This window comes from Scomber japonicus, chromosome 6 (assembly GCF_027409825.1).
Source record: "Scomber japonicus isolate fScoJap1 chromosome 6, fScoJap1.pri, whole genome shotgun sequence".
Taxonomy (NCBI): Eukaryota; Metazoa; Chordata; class Actinopteri; order Scombriformes; family Scombridae; genus Scomber; species Scomber japonicus.
Genome location: NC_070583.1, coordinates 27,230,328 through 27,245,893, shown reverse-complemented (window position 1 = coordinate 27,245,893; position 15,566 = coordinate 27,230,328). Strand labels below are relative to the sequence as shown.

General features: G+C 42.6%; 1 protein-coding gene across 2 annotated transcripts in view; it reads right to left on the bottom strand.

Moving 5' to 3' along the window:
- Window positions 1-4,507: 4,507 nt before the first annotated feature.
- Window positions 4,508-15,566, bottom strand: part of arhgap35a (Rho GTPase activating protein 35a) — a 62,058-nt gene continuing 50,999 nt past the window's right edge. For both annotated transcript variants that reach the window (XM_053321377.1, XM_053321378.1), the window contains exons 4-7: window positions 13,002-13,079; window positions 11,682-11,813; window positions 10,169-10,274; window positions 4,508-8,186 (exon numbers count right to left, since the gene is read on the bottom strand). In XM_053321377.1, the coding sequence (XP_053177352.1) occupies window positions 7,682-8,186; window positions 10,169-10,274; window positions 11,682-11,813; window positions 13,002-13,079 (821 nt within the window). In that variant the 3' untranslated portion in view covers window positions 4,508-7,681. The remainder of the gene's footprint in view (window positions 8,187-10,168; window positions 10,275-11,681; window positions 11,814-13,001; window positions 13,080-15,566) is intronic.

The following is a 15,566-nucleotide window of genomic DNA, read 5'->3' as shown; positions in this document are numbered from 1 at the left end:
CGAGGTATCAATATGTAAATACCAGTGTGACCCAGACATTAATCAATGGGCTCCTAAGGGAGGAGAAGGAGGGCAGGGGCACCTGAAATCATCAATGAGACTGATCGGCCGGTAGTCAGACTCGGACAGTCCGTATTGATAAGAGCATTTCCACCTGTAGCGGCCGGAGAGGAGAGACAGGCCCGCATCTGAATTCAATACCCGCCGCTGCAGCTGCGAGCTCGAAGCCCAGAAAGACACGGTTGAGCGGAGATACGTGCCTCGACTCATCATAAGACCAGTCTCTTTCTCCATATATGACTCCCTCCTCCCCTGTGTCTACCTCCGAACTTTTTTTTAGTCATGCTTCGACTATAAAAGCACATCACGCTTCCAAAAACTGAGCAGAAATGACTCCAAATTAACTCCTTTGTCTTTATTCTCTGGATTACTTAGCCGAGCACCCTTTCCTCCTCCTTCTCCTCATCCTCCTCCTCCTCCTTCTCCCCACTCCTCACTATCTCTGGAGTTTAGTCAAACCTATTTCCTCTTCAACTTCAAACTGTAAGAGGGAGAAGTGGCAGCTCGACATCAATGAGAAAAAAGCCTTCAGATTCTCGCACTCAGCTCACTGTGAGCGCAGGATTAAAACGTCGTCTCACTCCTGACATCCAAATCTTGACCCAATCAATTAGGTCCATGCTCTGCGTTTGCCTCCTTCACCCAGATACAGCATGCCAAGGTGTGACGGGTAGTGTGGGACAAGTGAGCCTCCTAGCGGTTAAAATGTGTACGTACAAGGCGAAACAGCAACATTCCTGTATAGACAAAAGTATTATAATAAATTAGAAGAAAAACAAAAGAAAGGTTAGATAATTGTGTATTTAATGAGATTAATTATAGATAAACAAAATGTGCAAATTAACCTCATAAATGCATTTCTGTAACTGGTTTCATCCCCACTGTGGCCAGTCAAGCAATGTTGACAATCCCCATATTTGACTTCCAATCAAATCCCACTGCCCTCTCCCTCATGACACTTCTTAAAGGTTAGAGTTCAAGGGTCGTGTGTCCTGTGTGCACACGGGTCTGCCCTTTTCATTCCCAATCAGCCACTCTTTTTTTTTTCCTGTGCCAGAATGAAGAGAGATGCACCACAAAGGTCATGGACATGGATTTCCTTTGGTTTGACTCTATGAAAAGGTCAGATGAGGGCATCATGAAATGGCAGTGAGGCCTTCACATCGCTCTCACAGGGACCAGAGTCCTTACATCACCCTGAAATGGCACAGACTGAGCCCTTCTCTCAGCCCGCTCTCCCAGGAACCAGGAGGGTCCCGTGGGCTGCTGTGACCTCGTCTGGTCTCCCCCCCTCCACCTCCCCCGTGCAGCTTTACTGTCCCATAACAAACATAGTGCAGAACAGTGAAACAAACTGTGGTTCAATGAGAATAAACTATGACATATTGTATGAAAGCAAACTTTTAAAATGGTACCACAGTGTGGAAAAAGTTAATTGAAGCACATCTTCCTGACTGTATTTTATTTAAAGCTGCAATAATCAATAGAAAACTAATCGCCAACTAGCTAGCTAATCTAACTAATCAATGAATTGTTTTGAATCATTTTTATGGTGCCAGCTTCTTAAATGGGAATATTTTCTGGTTTCTTTAGTGCTTCTGGTTTCTCTGTGGTAGAAAACTGAATATCTTTTATTTGTGGACTGTTACTCAGGACAAAACAAGACATTTTAGGTTGCATCTTGGACATTTTACTACTGTAATTACTTCCATTGCAGTTTAATATTCTTCACAAATAGTCTTATACACTCTGGATTGCAAAACTCCACTGTCAGCGTTGTGATAGACTGAGACAACAGCAACAGCATACTTTTCTTGTGTCAATATGTGTTGATGTCTTTGTCTGTCAGGCCTGTCTATGCAGTATCTGGGGTGACTAGAGCTCTGTTGGAAGGACACATTGGCCATTGATAATAGGGTTTGTTTCCTCTAGTGGAGCGTTGAAGTGTCCTTGAGCAAGACACTGAACTTCAAATTTATTTTGAGTGATGCTTATGGTATTTCTTATGTACTTGTCTACTTCCATTTGTTTGGTATATAATTATTAATAAAGTACTTGTGCACTTGTACCTGGTCAGTTACAGTACTTGACAACTTGTACCACAACTGTTTCTGGGTCACTTCTTGGGCCTTCTTATGCTTGGCTGTCTTGACTCACTTGTAAATCGCTTAGGATTAAAAGCATCTGCAAAATGGCAACATGTAAATGTAAAATGTAGTGTAGCTAGCTTGGACAAAAACATCTGCCAAATTACTGTAATGTATTGCAATAGGTGACTCAGCAAGAAGTTTCGGTGAATATTTTATGGGTTTACAGTTGTTGATGTTCCTCTTATCAGACTGCATTGTTGCATATTGCAATGTGAAAAGCTGGTCTGCGGCCTCGTACTTGTCTGCTGTGTTCAGAGTCAGATTTCTGAGTTGAAACTAGTTCATGCTAGTTTGTGTAATTATGCTTTTCTGCAACTTTCAGTGCGTTTCAGTGCTCTTATAAGGTGTCTATAAATAGCAAGTTAGAGTTTAGTTCTTGACCTTGGAAACAGTAGTTTGACGTCTTAACCTCTTAACGCACGCTGTTCCGTCTATGGGACAGGACGGATGTTAGGAGGTAGCCACAAGTTCTTCTGGATGTTTTAAACACCAACCCTTAAACATATATATTCATGCCGTACATCGTTGGAAAGCTTAGATTGTCCTGATTCATTCAAGACCACTCACGATTTATATGGTTGCTCACAGCCGTAATACTATTAGCGATTAGCTCGGCTAGCCCCTGAGCTAAGTAAGAAAAGCTATAATGCCTACATACCTTCAAAGTCTTCCCTTTATCCACAACGATCATCTTATGACTCAGGACTTTCTGTACAGCTCGCCAAATATCCATTCTGCTGAAATATGAAATCCGTTTCCTTCTAACCGGAATACTTTCCTCAATATGTCCATGTATTTAGTCCAACACGTAACAATAACACAAATAACAAACCATATACGGTCCGTTTACGTCATTTCCTGACCTGCACGTCCATCTCAGAGTACACGTGACTAGATGTTTACGACCGTGAGCCTCTTCTGCTTCTGACGACACCACACACCATCCAATCGGTGTTTAGGATTAGGCAGTGCATGTCTCCAAAGCCAATGAGGACATGTGACCGACAACAATGACGACATGGCTTTGATTGACTCACTCGTCAGCTTTCATTAGAGAACAAGATTTTGATTGTGGGCAAAGGGGATGTAAAGTTATAGGTGTTTGATTGCGGTTATACAGCTTTGGTAACCAAGTGTCCATTTGGAGTCTCCAAAAAGGAAAACGCATGGACATACCTGTTGAAAAATAATTCAGAAAAATTCATCTTTTGGTCTTTTGACTCCAAATGTGGACTGCATGAAGCCAAGACATGTGGCTGTGGCCTCATTGTGTCTATATCCTGCTGAGAGGTCCCTGAATGTCTGTACACATGTCATTGTAAAGGCAAACCTATGGGCGAGTAAACAACCCCATCATTGTAACCTCTGCCACTCTTTGTCAGTAAGTCACAGAATCACACAGACACTTTTACAAGAATCCTGAGAGTGTTTCCTTTCCAATGATACCAGACACATCTCTGAGTCTCAAACTATGTGGGATCTGTGCTGCTCACAACTTGGGCATGTCGTTTAGGCTAACAACATAAAAAAATAGGGGCGTGTGTTAAGTGGTTAACTCAAGGTCCACAAATTAGCTTTTTCCAAAGCTTTGATGAGGTTCAAAGTGTTTTTTGGTCCATTTTGTTCTCTAGTAACTGTAAAATATATCTTGGTACATTGAGCTTTCTCATCAATGTTAGTCAAGATTTCCTCACCTGCACCATGTGCCAACAGCTCATTGTGTAACAAAGAGACAAGAAACAGGAGTTTTACAAGATTTGATTTATTAACTATGATACAGATCACATAAGGCCTTGCTGTATACACCATTCCCATTGAGACAAATTACCATACTCAGCAAATAATGACAGTTTTTTTTTGATGTTATCTTTTCAGTTTACAGTACTTCATTATTTTTTTTATTATCCCCCCGCCCCATTATTTCTTTATTTTTTTTTATTTTTTATCATCTCTTAAATAGTGAGAGTGGTGGAGCCCTCTTCCTTGTTTGGGAAGTAATCATGCACTATACTGGGCTGGTCTCTCAATCGTTCACCAAGAAATTGTTAAAAAAAAAAAAAAGCTTTGTATTTTTTTTAATTATTAAAATAAAACATAAAAAGAAACTTTTTTTTTTCTATCACCACTGACTAAAGGGCAAAGTGTTAGAACCCCTAACATACAAATAAACAACCATTTGAATATAGTTTTGCTTGTTTCTCATTTTAACTTAACAGACATCTGTCACCATTGTTGCAAAAAAAAGAAAAAAAAAGAAAAGCAATGCAGCCACATATTATCGCTGAACCAAAGTCACATTTTTAAATTCAATTGTTCTTCTAAACTGTCACCTTGCTTCCCATCTCTCCCTCGACCCTTTTTTCCACAGTCTTTGGCTGCCTCACAGTCAGTTCAGTATTAACACATTGATATACACAGGGAACGCCACTGGCCGGCGTTCACACACAAGTACCAGTGGTCACCCCCTCCCTTCCTCCCTCCATCTCCCAAATAATGATCCCATTCACCCGCTTGCTGTCCACCCCCCACCCCCCTCCCTCTCTCCCCCATCGTTCCCTCATCTCTCTCACACTTTCTCTGAGGATCAGTGTGTGTAATCTGGACGAGCTAACAGGGTTACACAGCGGGGTAATGACCGCGAGGAGAACTGCATTCCTCTTCTTCACGTTTGTTTGGATCACGCTGGTGTCTGGCCATCTGCCAAGCACAGCATGCTAGCATGTTAGCTCAAACCCATCCACCCAAACACACATTTAATTCCCCCTCATCTACCATCACACACACACACACAAACACCCACGCACAAGGTAAATAGGTAGTGTAGACTGATAAAAGCTCCTTTAAGAGTTCAGTGATTGGTTAAAAGGTTTTTTTTTCCTTTTGGGCAGAGAAGACAGTCTGGGGAGACATGCAGAGATGCAATTCAGTGTCAAACAGAATAAGTGACCTTGGTGAGCATCTGCTTAACATTAACACGCATAAGTTCACATGCACTCTCCTTCTCAAGCTCACACAAACACAGAAATGCACTCACACACGCATTTCAAAAGCTGCTTCGATCAGGGCTCAGCAATTCAACTCGAGCCCCATCTCCCTCGTTTCTACGGTAACAGCAAGCTGGGCCCAGGAATTTTGTGATGCTCCATTCCAGTCATGCAGTCGGATGAATGGCCTGTCTGTTCTGTCTGCTGTCTCTCCCAGACCCAACTGTCTTTCTTGGACAGGGAATGACAAGGGGATGTAGTGGCATAACAGTGCCAGCAGGGGCAGTCTGGTGTAGTGGTTACACTCTTGTGAATTGTATTTCCAGTTCACCAAAAGCAGGTTTTGAGTCTTTCTTCCAGCGGCATAACGCTGTGTCCTAAGAGGCCAGCGTGCTGAGGCCAGGAGCAGTGGTTACCAATTATTTTGGTCAATGAAAAGCCTCCCACCTGTCAACGCTCAGGTCTCGCTTCCAGCTCTTACTTTCTGGCCTGTAATGCTACATTGTGCCAATCTATCCTAAGTCTTCATTTCCTTTCACTCAAATATGGGAAGTGGTGTGCAAAGGGCTGAGTGCCTCAGTGTCCACAAGGGAGTGGAAACTGACAGTAGAAAACAGCAAACTATTTCATTCACTGCATGTCTAATCATCTGCAATGTGGCCACATGCTTTGAGGCTACAGAGCCTGGATCTAGAGTACCAATCAAAAGTTTGGACACACTCTCTGATCCAACAGAATGGGAAGATGTGTCCAAAATCCAACTGGTACTATACGAAATCTCAATTGATTTGTACCAAATTTAAAAACTGTTTTGTTTGCTGTGTTTTTCTGTTTTATGTACAGTTCATAAGCTCTCAAGATAATTTTACCAGACATAGAAGAATGAAGATAAATCTTGACAATTGCACCTATAAGCTGACGCTACAAAAACCACAGTAGGAAAATGGTGCTACGCCCATGCAGTGGTTGAAGCGAGGTTATGGCTGTCATGCCCATTACTTCCTCTAGATGTCAGTGGTGTGCTCCCAGAAAGAGAGAGAGAGAGAGTAGGGTGGACTGACAATAAAGTGAACGGTGGCTGTCACGTCATGGCAGCTCCAATTTAAAATGTGCCTTCAAAGTGCTCAGAAAAGTGCTTTATGAACAAGGTCCTTACTATGAAAACTGCAGCGCTGGGTTGCTTGTAAAACCACCACAGCGTGAAAGAAGCAACATGACAGGTGAAAGTCTAACACTGGAATTATTCCACTATCTGCCTAATACAGGGAAATTCAGGTAAAACAAAACGGCATGGATACATGCGCACACAGACAAGATAGCCAGCCACGCAGACACTTACACAAGGCCACTCACTGACTGACAGGCCAGGTTTCTCTGTGCATAAGAGGATGACAGAATTTTAAAAAACACATTGGGCAAGTGAAACTGTGGATCTGAGTGTAGAATCAAGATTTAAAAATTCACTTTTTAAGCAGTTTCTTCATGTGTTGACATGGACAGGGCATGTGGTAGAAGTTCATACTGAGAGAGCGAGGGAGAGCCAACAGGAGACTGGGAGGTGACTGCCCAGAATGCCAAGGGTGTGAGAGCACCCATAATTCTTTGCCCCAATCTGCTGCCCAGCAGATCCAGTTGGTTGGGTTTTTTTCATTCTGTGCTTGGCATGCTGCTTCGACTGAAACTGTTGTTTGCATGTATGTGTGTAGCTGTGTGAGGGGTTGATAGACAGGAATGTGTGAGTCGCAGAGGACAGAACATCCTGTCAGGTGAGTAGTAACACCTGTTTCTTGCTTAACTCCTCTGGCATGGTGGTGAAATAAACAAACATGTGTTCAGGATTCTGCCCCACTTTACTCCAGCCGTAGTCTCCAGGTAGGTACAGTTAGGTAGGTTGGTTTGCGAAAAACGTGTGCCACCCCACCAAAATTCCCAGCAGTTAGAGAGGCTGAGGGATTGAGGAGAATGGTTGTTGGAGGCACACTGGCCACTGGGTGTTTGTGTCAAGTGTGTGTCTGTTTGCGTGATTCCCCCTGCACTTCACTTCTGAGTCCCTCCCTGAGTCCCTTTAACAGTTACTGGCAACATTTCACTCTTCATTTGTGTGTTTGTGTGTAGGTTCTCTATAAGGCAAGGAGGGCAGGTCTAGATTAAGTGAGACTGAGACAATGGGATAAAGTGGCAAGGAGGGAGAAAGATCATACTGCCAGTTCAAAGGCTCTTCAGTGTTCCCCTTTTCTGCCTTGTGTGTGTGTCCGTTTTTTTGACATGCCCCCCTTCTCCCAAACATATTGGTTTCTCCCTGTACATACTGCATCTCACTCTATCTCTCCCAACTTCTCTTCCTACCTCCTGTTCTTGTTTCAATTCATCTGCTTCAGTTCCTTCCAAAACTTCAAAATCTCTTTTTCTGAACTACTTAAATTTCTCTGAGTCTTCTTTGATTTTTTTGTTGTTTTTTTTTTCCTTCTCTTTCCCTTGATCCCTGGTTCACAGCGTGTGTTGTTCCGTGGGAGGGTGATGGGGGTGCAGGGAGGGCGGCAACAGGGCAGGGATTGGTGACTGGGGAGTAGGAGGTGGGGAGTGGGGTGGGGACTGATGTTGATGTTGGTGTTGGTGTTGAAGGTGATGGTGGTGATGGTGGTGGTGGTGGTGGATAGGAGGGCCATAGTGCGGAATGACAGGGGGGGTGGCAGGGAGAACATAGGGAGCGGGGGACGGAGTCGGTGAGGATGTGTAGCCTCCGGCCATGCAGGAGTAGGCTGAGGTTCCTCCGGACAGCGTGGAGGTGGGGGAACCGGGGAGGCCGTCAGCCAGTGGCTGATTGTAGAAGAAGTATGCGCACTGGTGGATGAAGCTCTCGATGATTGTCTGGTAGGTGCGGGTAGCAGTTAGGGCATCCATCGTGGTGAAGTCTGGTCTCATCAATGTCGGCCAGAAACAGATGGACAGATTCTCGCTGGTCATCAGGTTGAGCTTGTTGTTCTGACTCACCCTGTGCAAGTAGGGAAACACAAAGGCACCGAAATGAGACATACAGCAACAACAGAAAACTCCATCTAATACATTAGCAAACTTTTTTTGCTCTGAACATAGTTGATCAAAACACAGGTTTCTTTTCTTAAATAAGCCAGTGATTTTCATTCCTTGTTTCTCAGTTTACTACTAAAAACACACAATTGAGCTGCACCATTATTGAGATGAATTTTGGAACAGCAGTTTATTTTGAATCATTCCCACGTACCCCATCCAGATGCTGTAAATACGCACTAGGACCAAAAGAGTATTAATTTGTGGCTGAAACTACTCCTCTATGAGTAATGTTTGAAAAACATTACAGTGGCCTGCAGTTTGAGAAAACAACTTTGACTTTGATTTCTGTAAGAGTGAAACGATATATTTGTAACCAGTTTTTAGGAAAGAAATTAGAATGAACGAATGGGATTGAGTGCCATTTACAAGGTAGGCACGTATTGAGAGACAGACTAACATTGTTGGTTTCAGAATGATCCTTTCAGACAAGAGACACCTTTAGAAGAAGGAAATATACCACATGGTTGGAAAGTTTGAATCAGGTACCCTGGGACTCGAACCAGGGACCTTTGTGTCTCAGAGAAGGTGACTCACTGACTGCGCCACTGAGGGAGACATGGCTTAAAGCAATGCCACACTGGAGTATTTGTGTCTGTTAAAATGTTTGCAAAATCTTTCTGCTGTTTCCAGTTTATTGTCAAATATTTTGGTGACATTTGATCCAACAATGAGCAAAGAGACAATGTTGTGCATACAGTACAAATTACAGCAAGAATGAATATCACTGTGAACTGTCTCACCATTTGACCAATCTGAACACCATTTGATATACTTGATATCTACCTTCTAGAGAATGTCTGTTTCAATTTTGGTACCATGAAGACTTGGGGAGATACAGTGATGGACTTCTGAATTAACCGCAGGTTGCAGTGAGGCAAACTTTAGTCACAATTCAGTGGATGTACTGATAAAATTCCCTAGGATCAACAGTAAACATTTTTTTGATTTTTTTGCGGCATCCCCTAATGGCAACATATACCAGGACTGTGCAGCGGAGCTCAGACCTAGCATCTGGACATGTGCACAAAGTTTGGTTACGATAACTTAAGCCATTTTCTAATTTATGAGGGTTTATGTAAAACTTAACTTAAAGATGCAGATAATTTCAAAATGGTATGGAATATCAAAAATCTAAAAAATAACTTTTTTCCAGCTTGGTCCAGATATGTTGCAGGAGTAGCAATGAACTGATTTTGACAAATGGACATAGCTTATATTGATAGATTCGTATGAACTCACAAGACCCAGGAAAAAATGGAAAAAAAAGTTTCTCAAACTTACTGCTCAAAAGTCATAGGCTAAAGCATAACGTCCATTGTTATTTCACCACCATCAGGCCAATCGGTATCTGAGAAGTGGGTGACATTTCCAGCCTATCTACCAGCTTTGGGAACTGTAGCTGTTACGATTTTTGAGATCCAGAAATTTTTAGAGCACAAGAATGATAATAATTCTAACAAATACAATATGGTTGCAGCAGTTTTGCTGCTTGGATGCTTAACTATGCAATAGTTTGAACATGGACTATGAAGTTTCTTGCTTTTTTGTAGCACAGTCAATTTGTCAAGTGTTCCTTAATTCTTATATTTTTAGCTGTCACAGTACCAACTAACAGCACAGCAAATACCTAAATACCCAGTAACACCTGATGATGATGATGTTGATGATTAATAAACAAATCTATCATCTGTCATTCACATACAAATAGAGATTAAAATGGCCACTGCGTTAACACAGATCATGACTCAACCCGGCGAGTTAAACCCCTATTCTGTCAGTGAGCTGGTTTCGGTGTGATGTCACCGCTGGGTCACTTGACTGGGTGATCAGCAGTGTAGTCAGCACGGCTGTCACAGGCCGTTTCTGACCCCGTCACTCACTCACTTGTTCAAGTGGCTGATGACATATTTGAAGACCTCATAATTCTCCTTGGGAAAGCGGCGCAGAATGTCCTTCATCGTCTGGAAGCGCTGCTCCCTATCGTTGATCTCTGTACGGAGGCAGAGAGAGACGAGAGATTAGAAGAAAGTGGCTGAAAGAAAAGATGCCAGGAGAGTGAGAGCAGTAAGTAAAAGGAGAAGAGGAAGGATTGGGGGAGTGCAATGGAGCAGAAGAGAGTTTGAAGAGCATAGTGAAAACAATTGGATACAGCTCTCAAAAAAACCCCATCTGTGCAGGACACAGTGATTTCATCCTATAACAGCACAAGTTTCATACATCCCAGAGACTGACGAAAACACACAGACACGATTCACAAGGATGCCAAACTAGTTCTCAGAAGAAGAAAAAAATAAGACAAAGACCACACACATTCCAGAGGAGAAACATACCACGCATACACCCATCACAGTGTCCCGCACATTACAGCAACTCAGTTACACACACACATACATACACACACAGGGTGTGTTAAGCCTGATGGCAGCGAGGAGTGAGTCAGAAAACCTGACGTCACCAGCTAACACAGTCCGTCCAGTGTGTATGTGAACGAGGCAGAGAGCAGCAGATGTTCTCCTCCACATCACAAACATGATTTACAATCAGAGAATTTGAGCATGTATTCCCACAATGAGGTCAGTGTGGATCAAAAACAGATTTGAGGCGGAATCACTTTACACAGTCCCAGTTCCTCCTGCTGCACATCCATCATCAATAATCAAAACTTCACTTCCTACATCTTATTTAAAGTAATGTCACTAAAATCCATCCACCCAGCTTTTTCTAAATCTCCCTCTTTCAAACTGCATGCCCTTGTCTCTAACTCAACCTCAGTTTTCTCTTTTACTCTCTCTTCTTTTCCTCAATTGTGGCACAGACTGCAGGAGCTTTATCAGGTCTCTGTCACGGCTGAAGGGTCTCGCTGGGGTCGTTAAGACACACACACACACACACACACACACACGCACAGCTTGGTGAGTGACAGCAGCCTTGCGGCCTGTGGGTAAATCTCTCTGGCGCGATGCAAGACTAAGCTATGCCTTAAATCTCTATTTCGACAGTTTACAGAACACAACGAGAAAAAAGGAGGCAGAAGAGAGCAGGGGAGCCCCCTCGTTTATCTAACATATGACTGCTTTCTCATGACTTCATCCATATCCTGCTGTCCACAGTGCTCCTGCATCCCTCCATCATCTACAATCATCACCACATTCCCTCTCCTGAAGCCTTAAATATTCTCTCCTCCATCCCTTTCTCTTCAGTACCCTCACCGAGTGACAAATCCAATTCTCCCCATGGATGGATTTGGATTGCACGAATTTTGCTTGTTAGTTGAAGAAAAGTTACAACGAAGGAGGAAAAGGATTTCAGGCTAAATCCAATACACCTCAGGTTTTAGTGAACCCTCCCCACCTCCCTTAGCCCCCACATCCTCTCACAACGGAGCCCCAGGACTTACTGAAGGCCTCCACCAGCTCTCCCTGCATGCTGTAGGGTACCAGAGGCTCAGGTAGCTCAGAGAAGAAGGCCTTCATAGCTCCTGCTACTGTGTTAATGGTGAAGTCTTTCTCCACCAGGTCCAGGTTGTGATCTGGGGAAAAGATAGAGAGGGAAAAATACATTAGCCTTTATTCATGAAGTAATATATTATAATTATTATAATCATTTAATAAATACAAACTATTAATATACTATAAATTTCTCTCTTTATTTCTGTCTGTAAATACTGCGTGTCTCTCCTGGAAGAGGGATCTCTTCTTTGTTGCCCTTCCTGATGTGTATGGATAGAGGGAATCAGATGCTCTGCAGTGTTTGTAAAACCTTGTCTGATTTTGATTTCAAAGAATATAAATAAATCTGTCTTTACTCCACTCACAAATACAAAATTAATAGCAATCTTTGATGATACACCGCTTGAGCATTCTGGATAACATATTATACTTAATACATAAAAGCACTATGAACAATAGACTATTGATTTGATTTGAGCAGAGAGACAGTCCAGAGAGAGTCCAGAAAGCAGAGCCACTAGACCACCATCCTAGCAGAGAGCAAGAAACTTAATTTAAAAAGCCATTTTCTTTTTTCCTTATAACATTACAAAGGTAGTATGTGTAGGAAGAAGTGAGTCAAAAAGAGGATCAGAGACACTTCTCAGACTGTTCAAAGTTCTTGAACAGTCTGGGATGTGCTCCTGTTTTGAGAGTGCAGTGCTCCTGAATTTGCTTTCTCCTGTAATGAGTTATCGGGATCCTGTGGGAGCCAATGAAGTGCCATCTTCAGTGTGGCTATGAGACACGTGCCTTGTAGTTTCACCTGTAACTGTCTTGTCCCATTGGGTCGAAGCTCAGAATGATTCAATGCAAGGCTTCGACTGTGATTACCTGAGTTGGGTTTAACCTCAACCAAGCGTGGACACATGCTTATACACGCATGCATTCGAAGGCCATCTTGCTCTGCGATCTATCTCACCAGTGACATGCTTCATTAACCAAACCAATCTGGAGGTAATTAACTGCCCACAGCTGACAGACATACGCATGGGCACACACAGAGAGAACATGCACATGAACACAATAGCAGGTAGAAGATTGAGGGGACAGCTCTACAGTCTAAAAGGAAGCCAAGGCTAATTCCCTCAGCAGAATTAGTGCATCCTGATTAATTAAGGGAGTTCAGGCTTGTTATAGAGTCAGACATACACACACCCACACACATCTTCATGGCCTTTTTGGCTGGAACAAGAATATGTGAGTACTGCATATGAGAGGTAACACACCTTGGTCAAATTGCCGCTGCATGCTCTCCATCTCTGCCTTGTTCCCGCTGACCCTATAGATGCCCTCTGTGCTCAAACCTGGTGGGGAGAGAAAATGTTATTAGCACAGTGTTCCTTTTCATGCATTTAATTTGCAACAAGTATCATGTATTTATAATAGCTGGTCATTCACCTACAAGAAACCCTTTGATATATCATTATGTGGTGTGTAGATGCACTCTGAAGGGCTGAAAAAGTAGAGTTACTCCAGGCTGCTCTAATAGCCTCTCCCTATGTTCTCTTCCATCTAAACACACTATTAGCACTATTTATTAAACCCATAAAGCACTCCTGCAGGCCTGCTAAGAGCCTGCTGGTGCACGGTGACAAGCTGAGGCCGTCTTACTGCCACAGACTTGAGGAACTGTGTATACCATGTGCCTATCCCCTCTCAAAATCATTCTCAAAGGGCTGTTTACACAGAGGTGTTCGGCTGGAAAATGAAGGAAAAGCAGCATGGCTAAAAGGTGAATGTTTGTGCTCTTAAAATATTTTAAGGCATTCCAGGTGCTCACTGACCTGTGGGAATTACCAGGTGTAATACCAGAGATGAATGACAACTTTGGTCAATATTCAGTAATAGATGAGACAGAAATTATTACACTGACAACAGTTCAGCTCCACAAAAACACAAGACTAAACACCAGCAAAGCAACAGACTTATTTTCCACTTAATTTTACCTCTGTTACCCTTGCCTTCTGCTTGAATATGTTTGTTTCCTGACTTTTAATGGCTCACAGCAGGTGCAGTCTAGTGTGGTATGTTTGAAGCACCCAATCAAATACTTACTAAGGAGGTCTGCTGGATTTTATTACCTCTTTACAGCAATAATCTACTCTATAATTGTGTAATAATCTTATGCACTCTAAAGTTTTAAAGTATAAGAACAAATCTCCCACATTGAACTTTTATAACTCCAAGAAGCCTTTAATTAAATAGATTATACCTTTTCGGGGCTGACAAATACTAACTAAACTATAAAATTTCCTCACATGCTGTATAACTTTCCTCTGGTGGGGAAAAAGATGTTGTGTTGCAGTTTCAAAATATTTCAAATTCAGCAGCAGGAAACTTGTTTTCAGTTCCAGATATGTGCAAAAAATGTCTTTGACAGACTAGCATCTGTACTTATTTATTGTAGCGTATAAGATGAACTGCCATTTTGAAAAAGTGGGGTGATGCAAAAACACCATAAATATACTAAGCAGCAGGCTTAGTAAATATCCTCTGTATCCTCCTTGTATTTTAGAAGTACAGCCATATACTCAGAAAACACAAGCAGCTGAGTCAAAGCTGCATACAGTATAAAAAAGGCACACAAATTGCCGGTGTGAGTGAAGGGTCACTTCATTTTGAAGCATTAATTATTTTTACAATTTAAAAACAGATAAGGTCCCACCATCCAACCCTGAAATGTGCTCTCTGTCCACACCTTAGTGGTGATTCAGGGAGACAAAGAGCAGTCCAGAGGGAATGAGAGAGATAGGGAGTGGCAGAAAAAGAGGACGAGATAGCGAGAGGCAGGGAGGAAATGAGAGAGCTCTCAGTCAAGGCATACAGCATCGATCTCCTCCTTCTACCAATCAATTATCCACAAAAGCTTTTCTAGCCAGACACTAGGAAAACAGGGATGGGAGGAGAGATACGAAAAGGGGAGTAATGCAGCAGTGGTGGTGGTGGCAGGGGGGGATATAGGGGGAAAATGGGACAAGCACCCAAGGATGAGAAAAATAGTGGGAGAGTGTGAGGACAATAGTGACTGAGGGTCAAACTGATTAAAGATAGAATGAGAAAAAAACAAAGTGATTAAGAACATGAGGGATACATAGAAGGGTAGGAAACATGCTGTAAACAGCAAGACACATACAAAAATGGAGATTACAGGAGAATAAAAAGAATAGAAGAAAGCGATGTAGCAGTGGGAGAGAAATAAAAGTGTGTGGATAAAGAATACAAATAAAATAATTTTTGCAGTAAAGAACTCTCCAAAACAGATAACCGCACTCCTTTTCCTTTGAGGTCAAACAAAACACAAGCACTTCCTGGGGTCAACTTAAATATGAGCACTTCCTGCGACAAACATGTTTTATCTGCATCCTCTAACTGTGCTTCCTTTAACTTTTACAAATAAACTCTTGATTCTCTTAGGTAATTATTAATCCTTACTAGAGTGCATATTAAGAAAAATAAATACCTTTTTTTTTTTAGCTGGTGGTGCCTACATACTCATGGGCTACACACACGACCAGAGTATAGACTGAAAAATACACCCATCTATGGTGACTTCACAGCTTCCAGCAGCACTCAAGTGACCAGAAACATACTTGTTAACTTGCAATCAAACCAACTCTGAGAGTGCGATAAATGCTCCTGCAGTTAGCGGCTGCGGCCCTGCAGCATGTTACTGTCTGACAACACTCCAGCGTCTCTCTGAGTTCAGCAGCTCAGAGGCTGATTTCATCGTTCACCATGGAGACAGCCAGTCGCTGGGTGCTGCCCTTTACGTCGCTATGGAGGCTTCTACG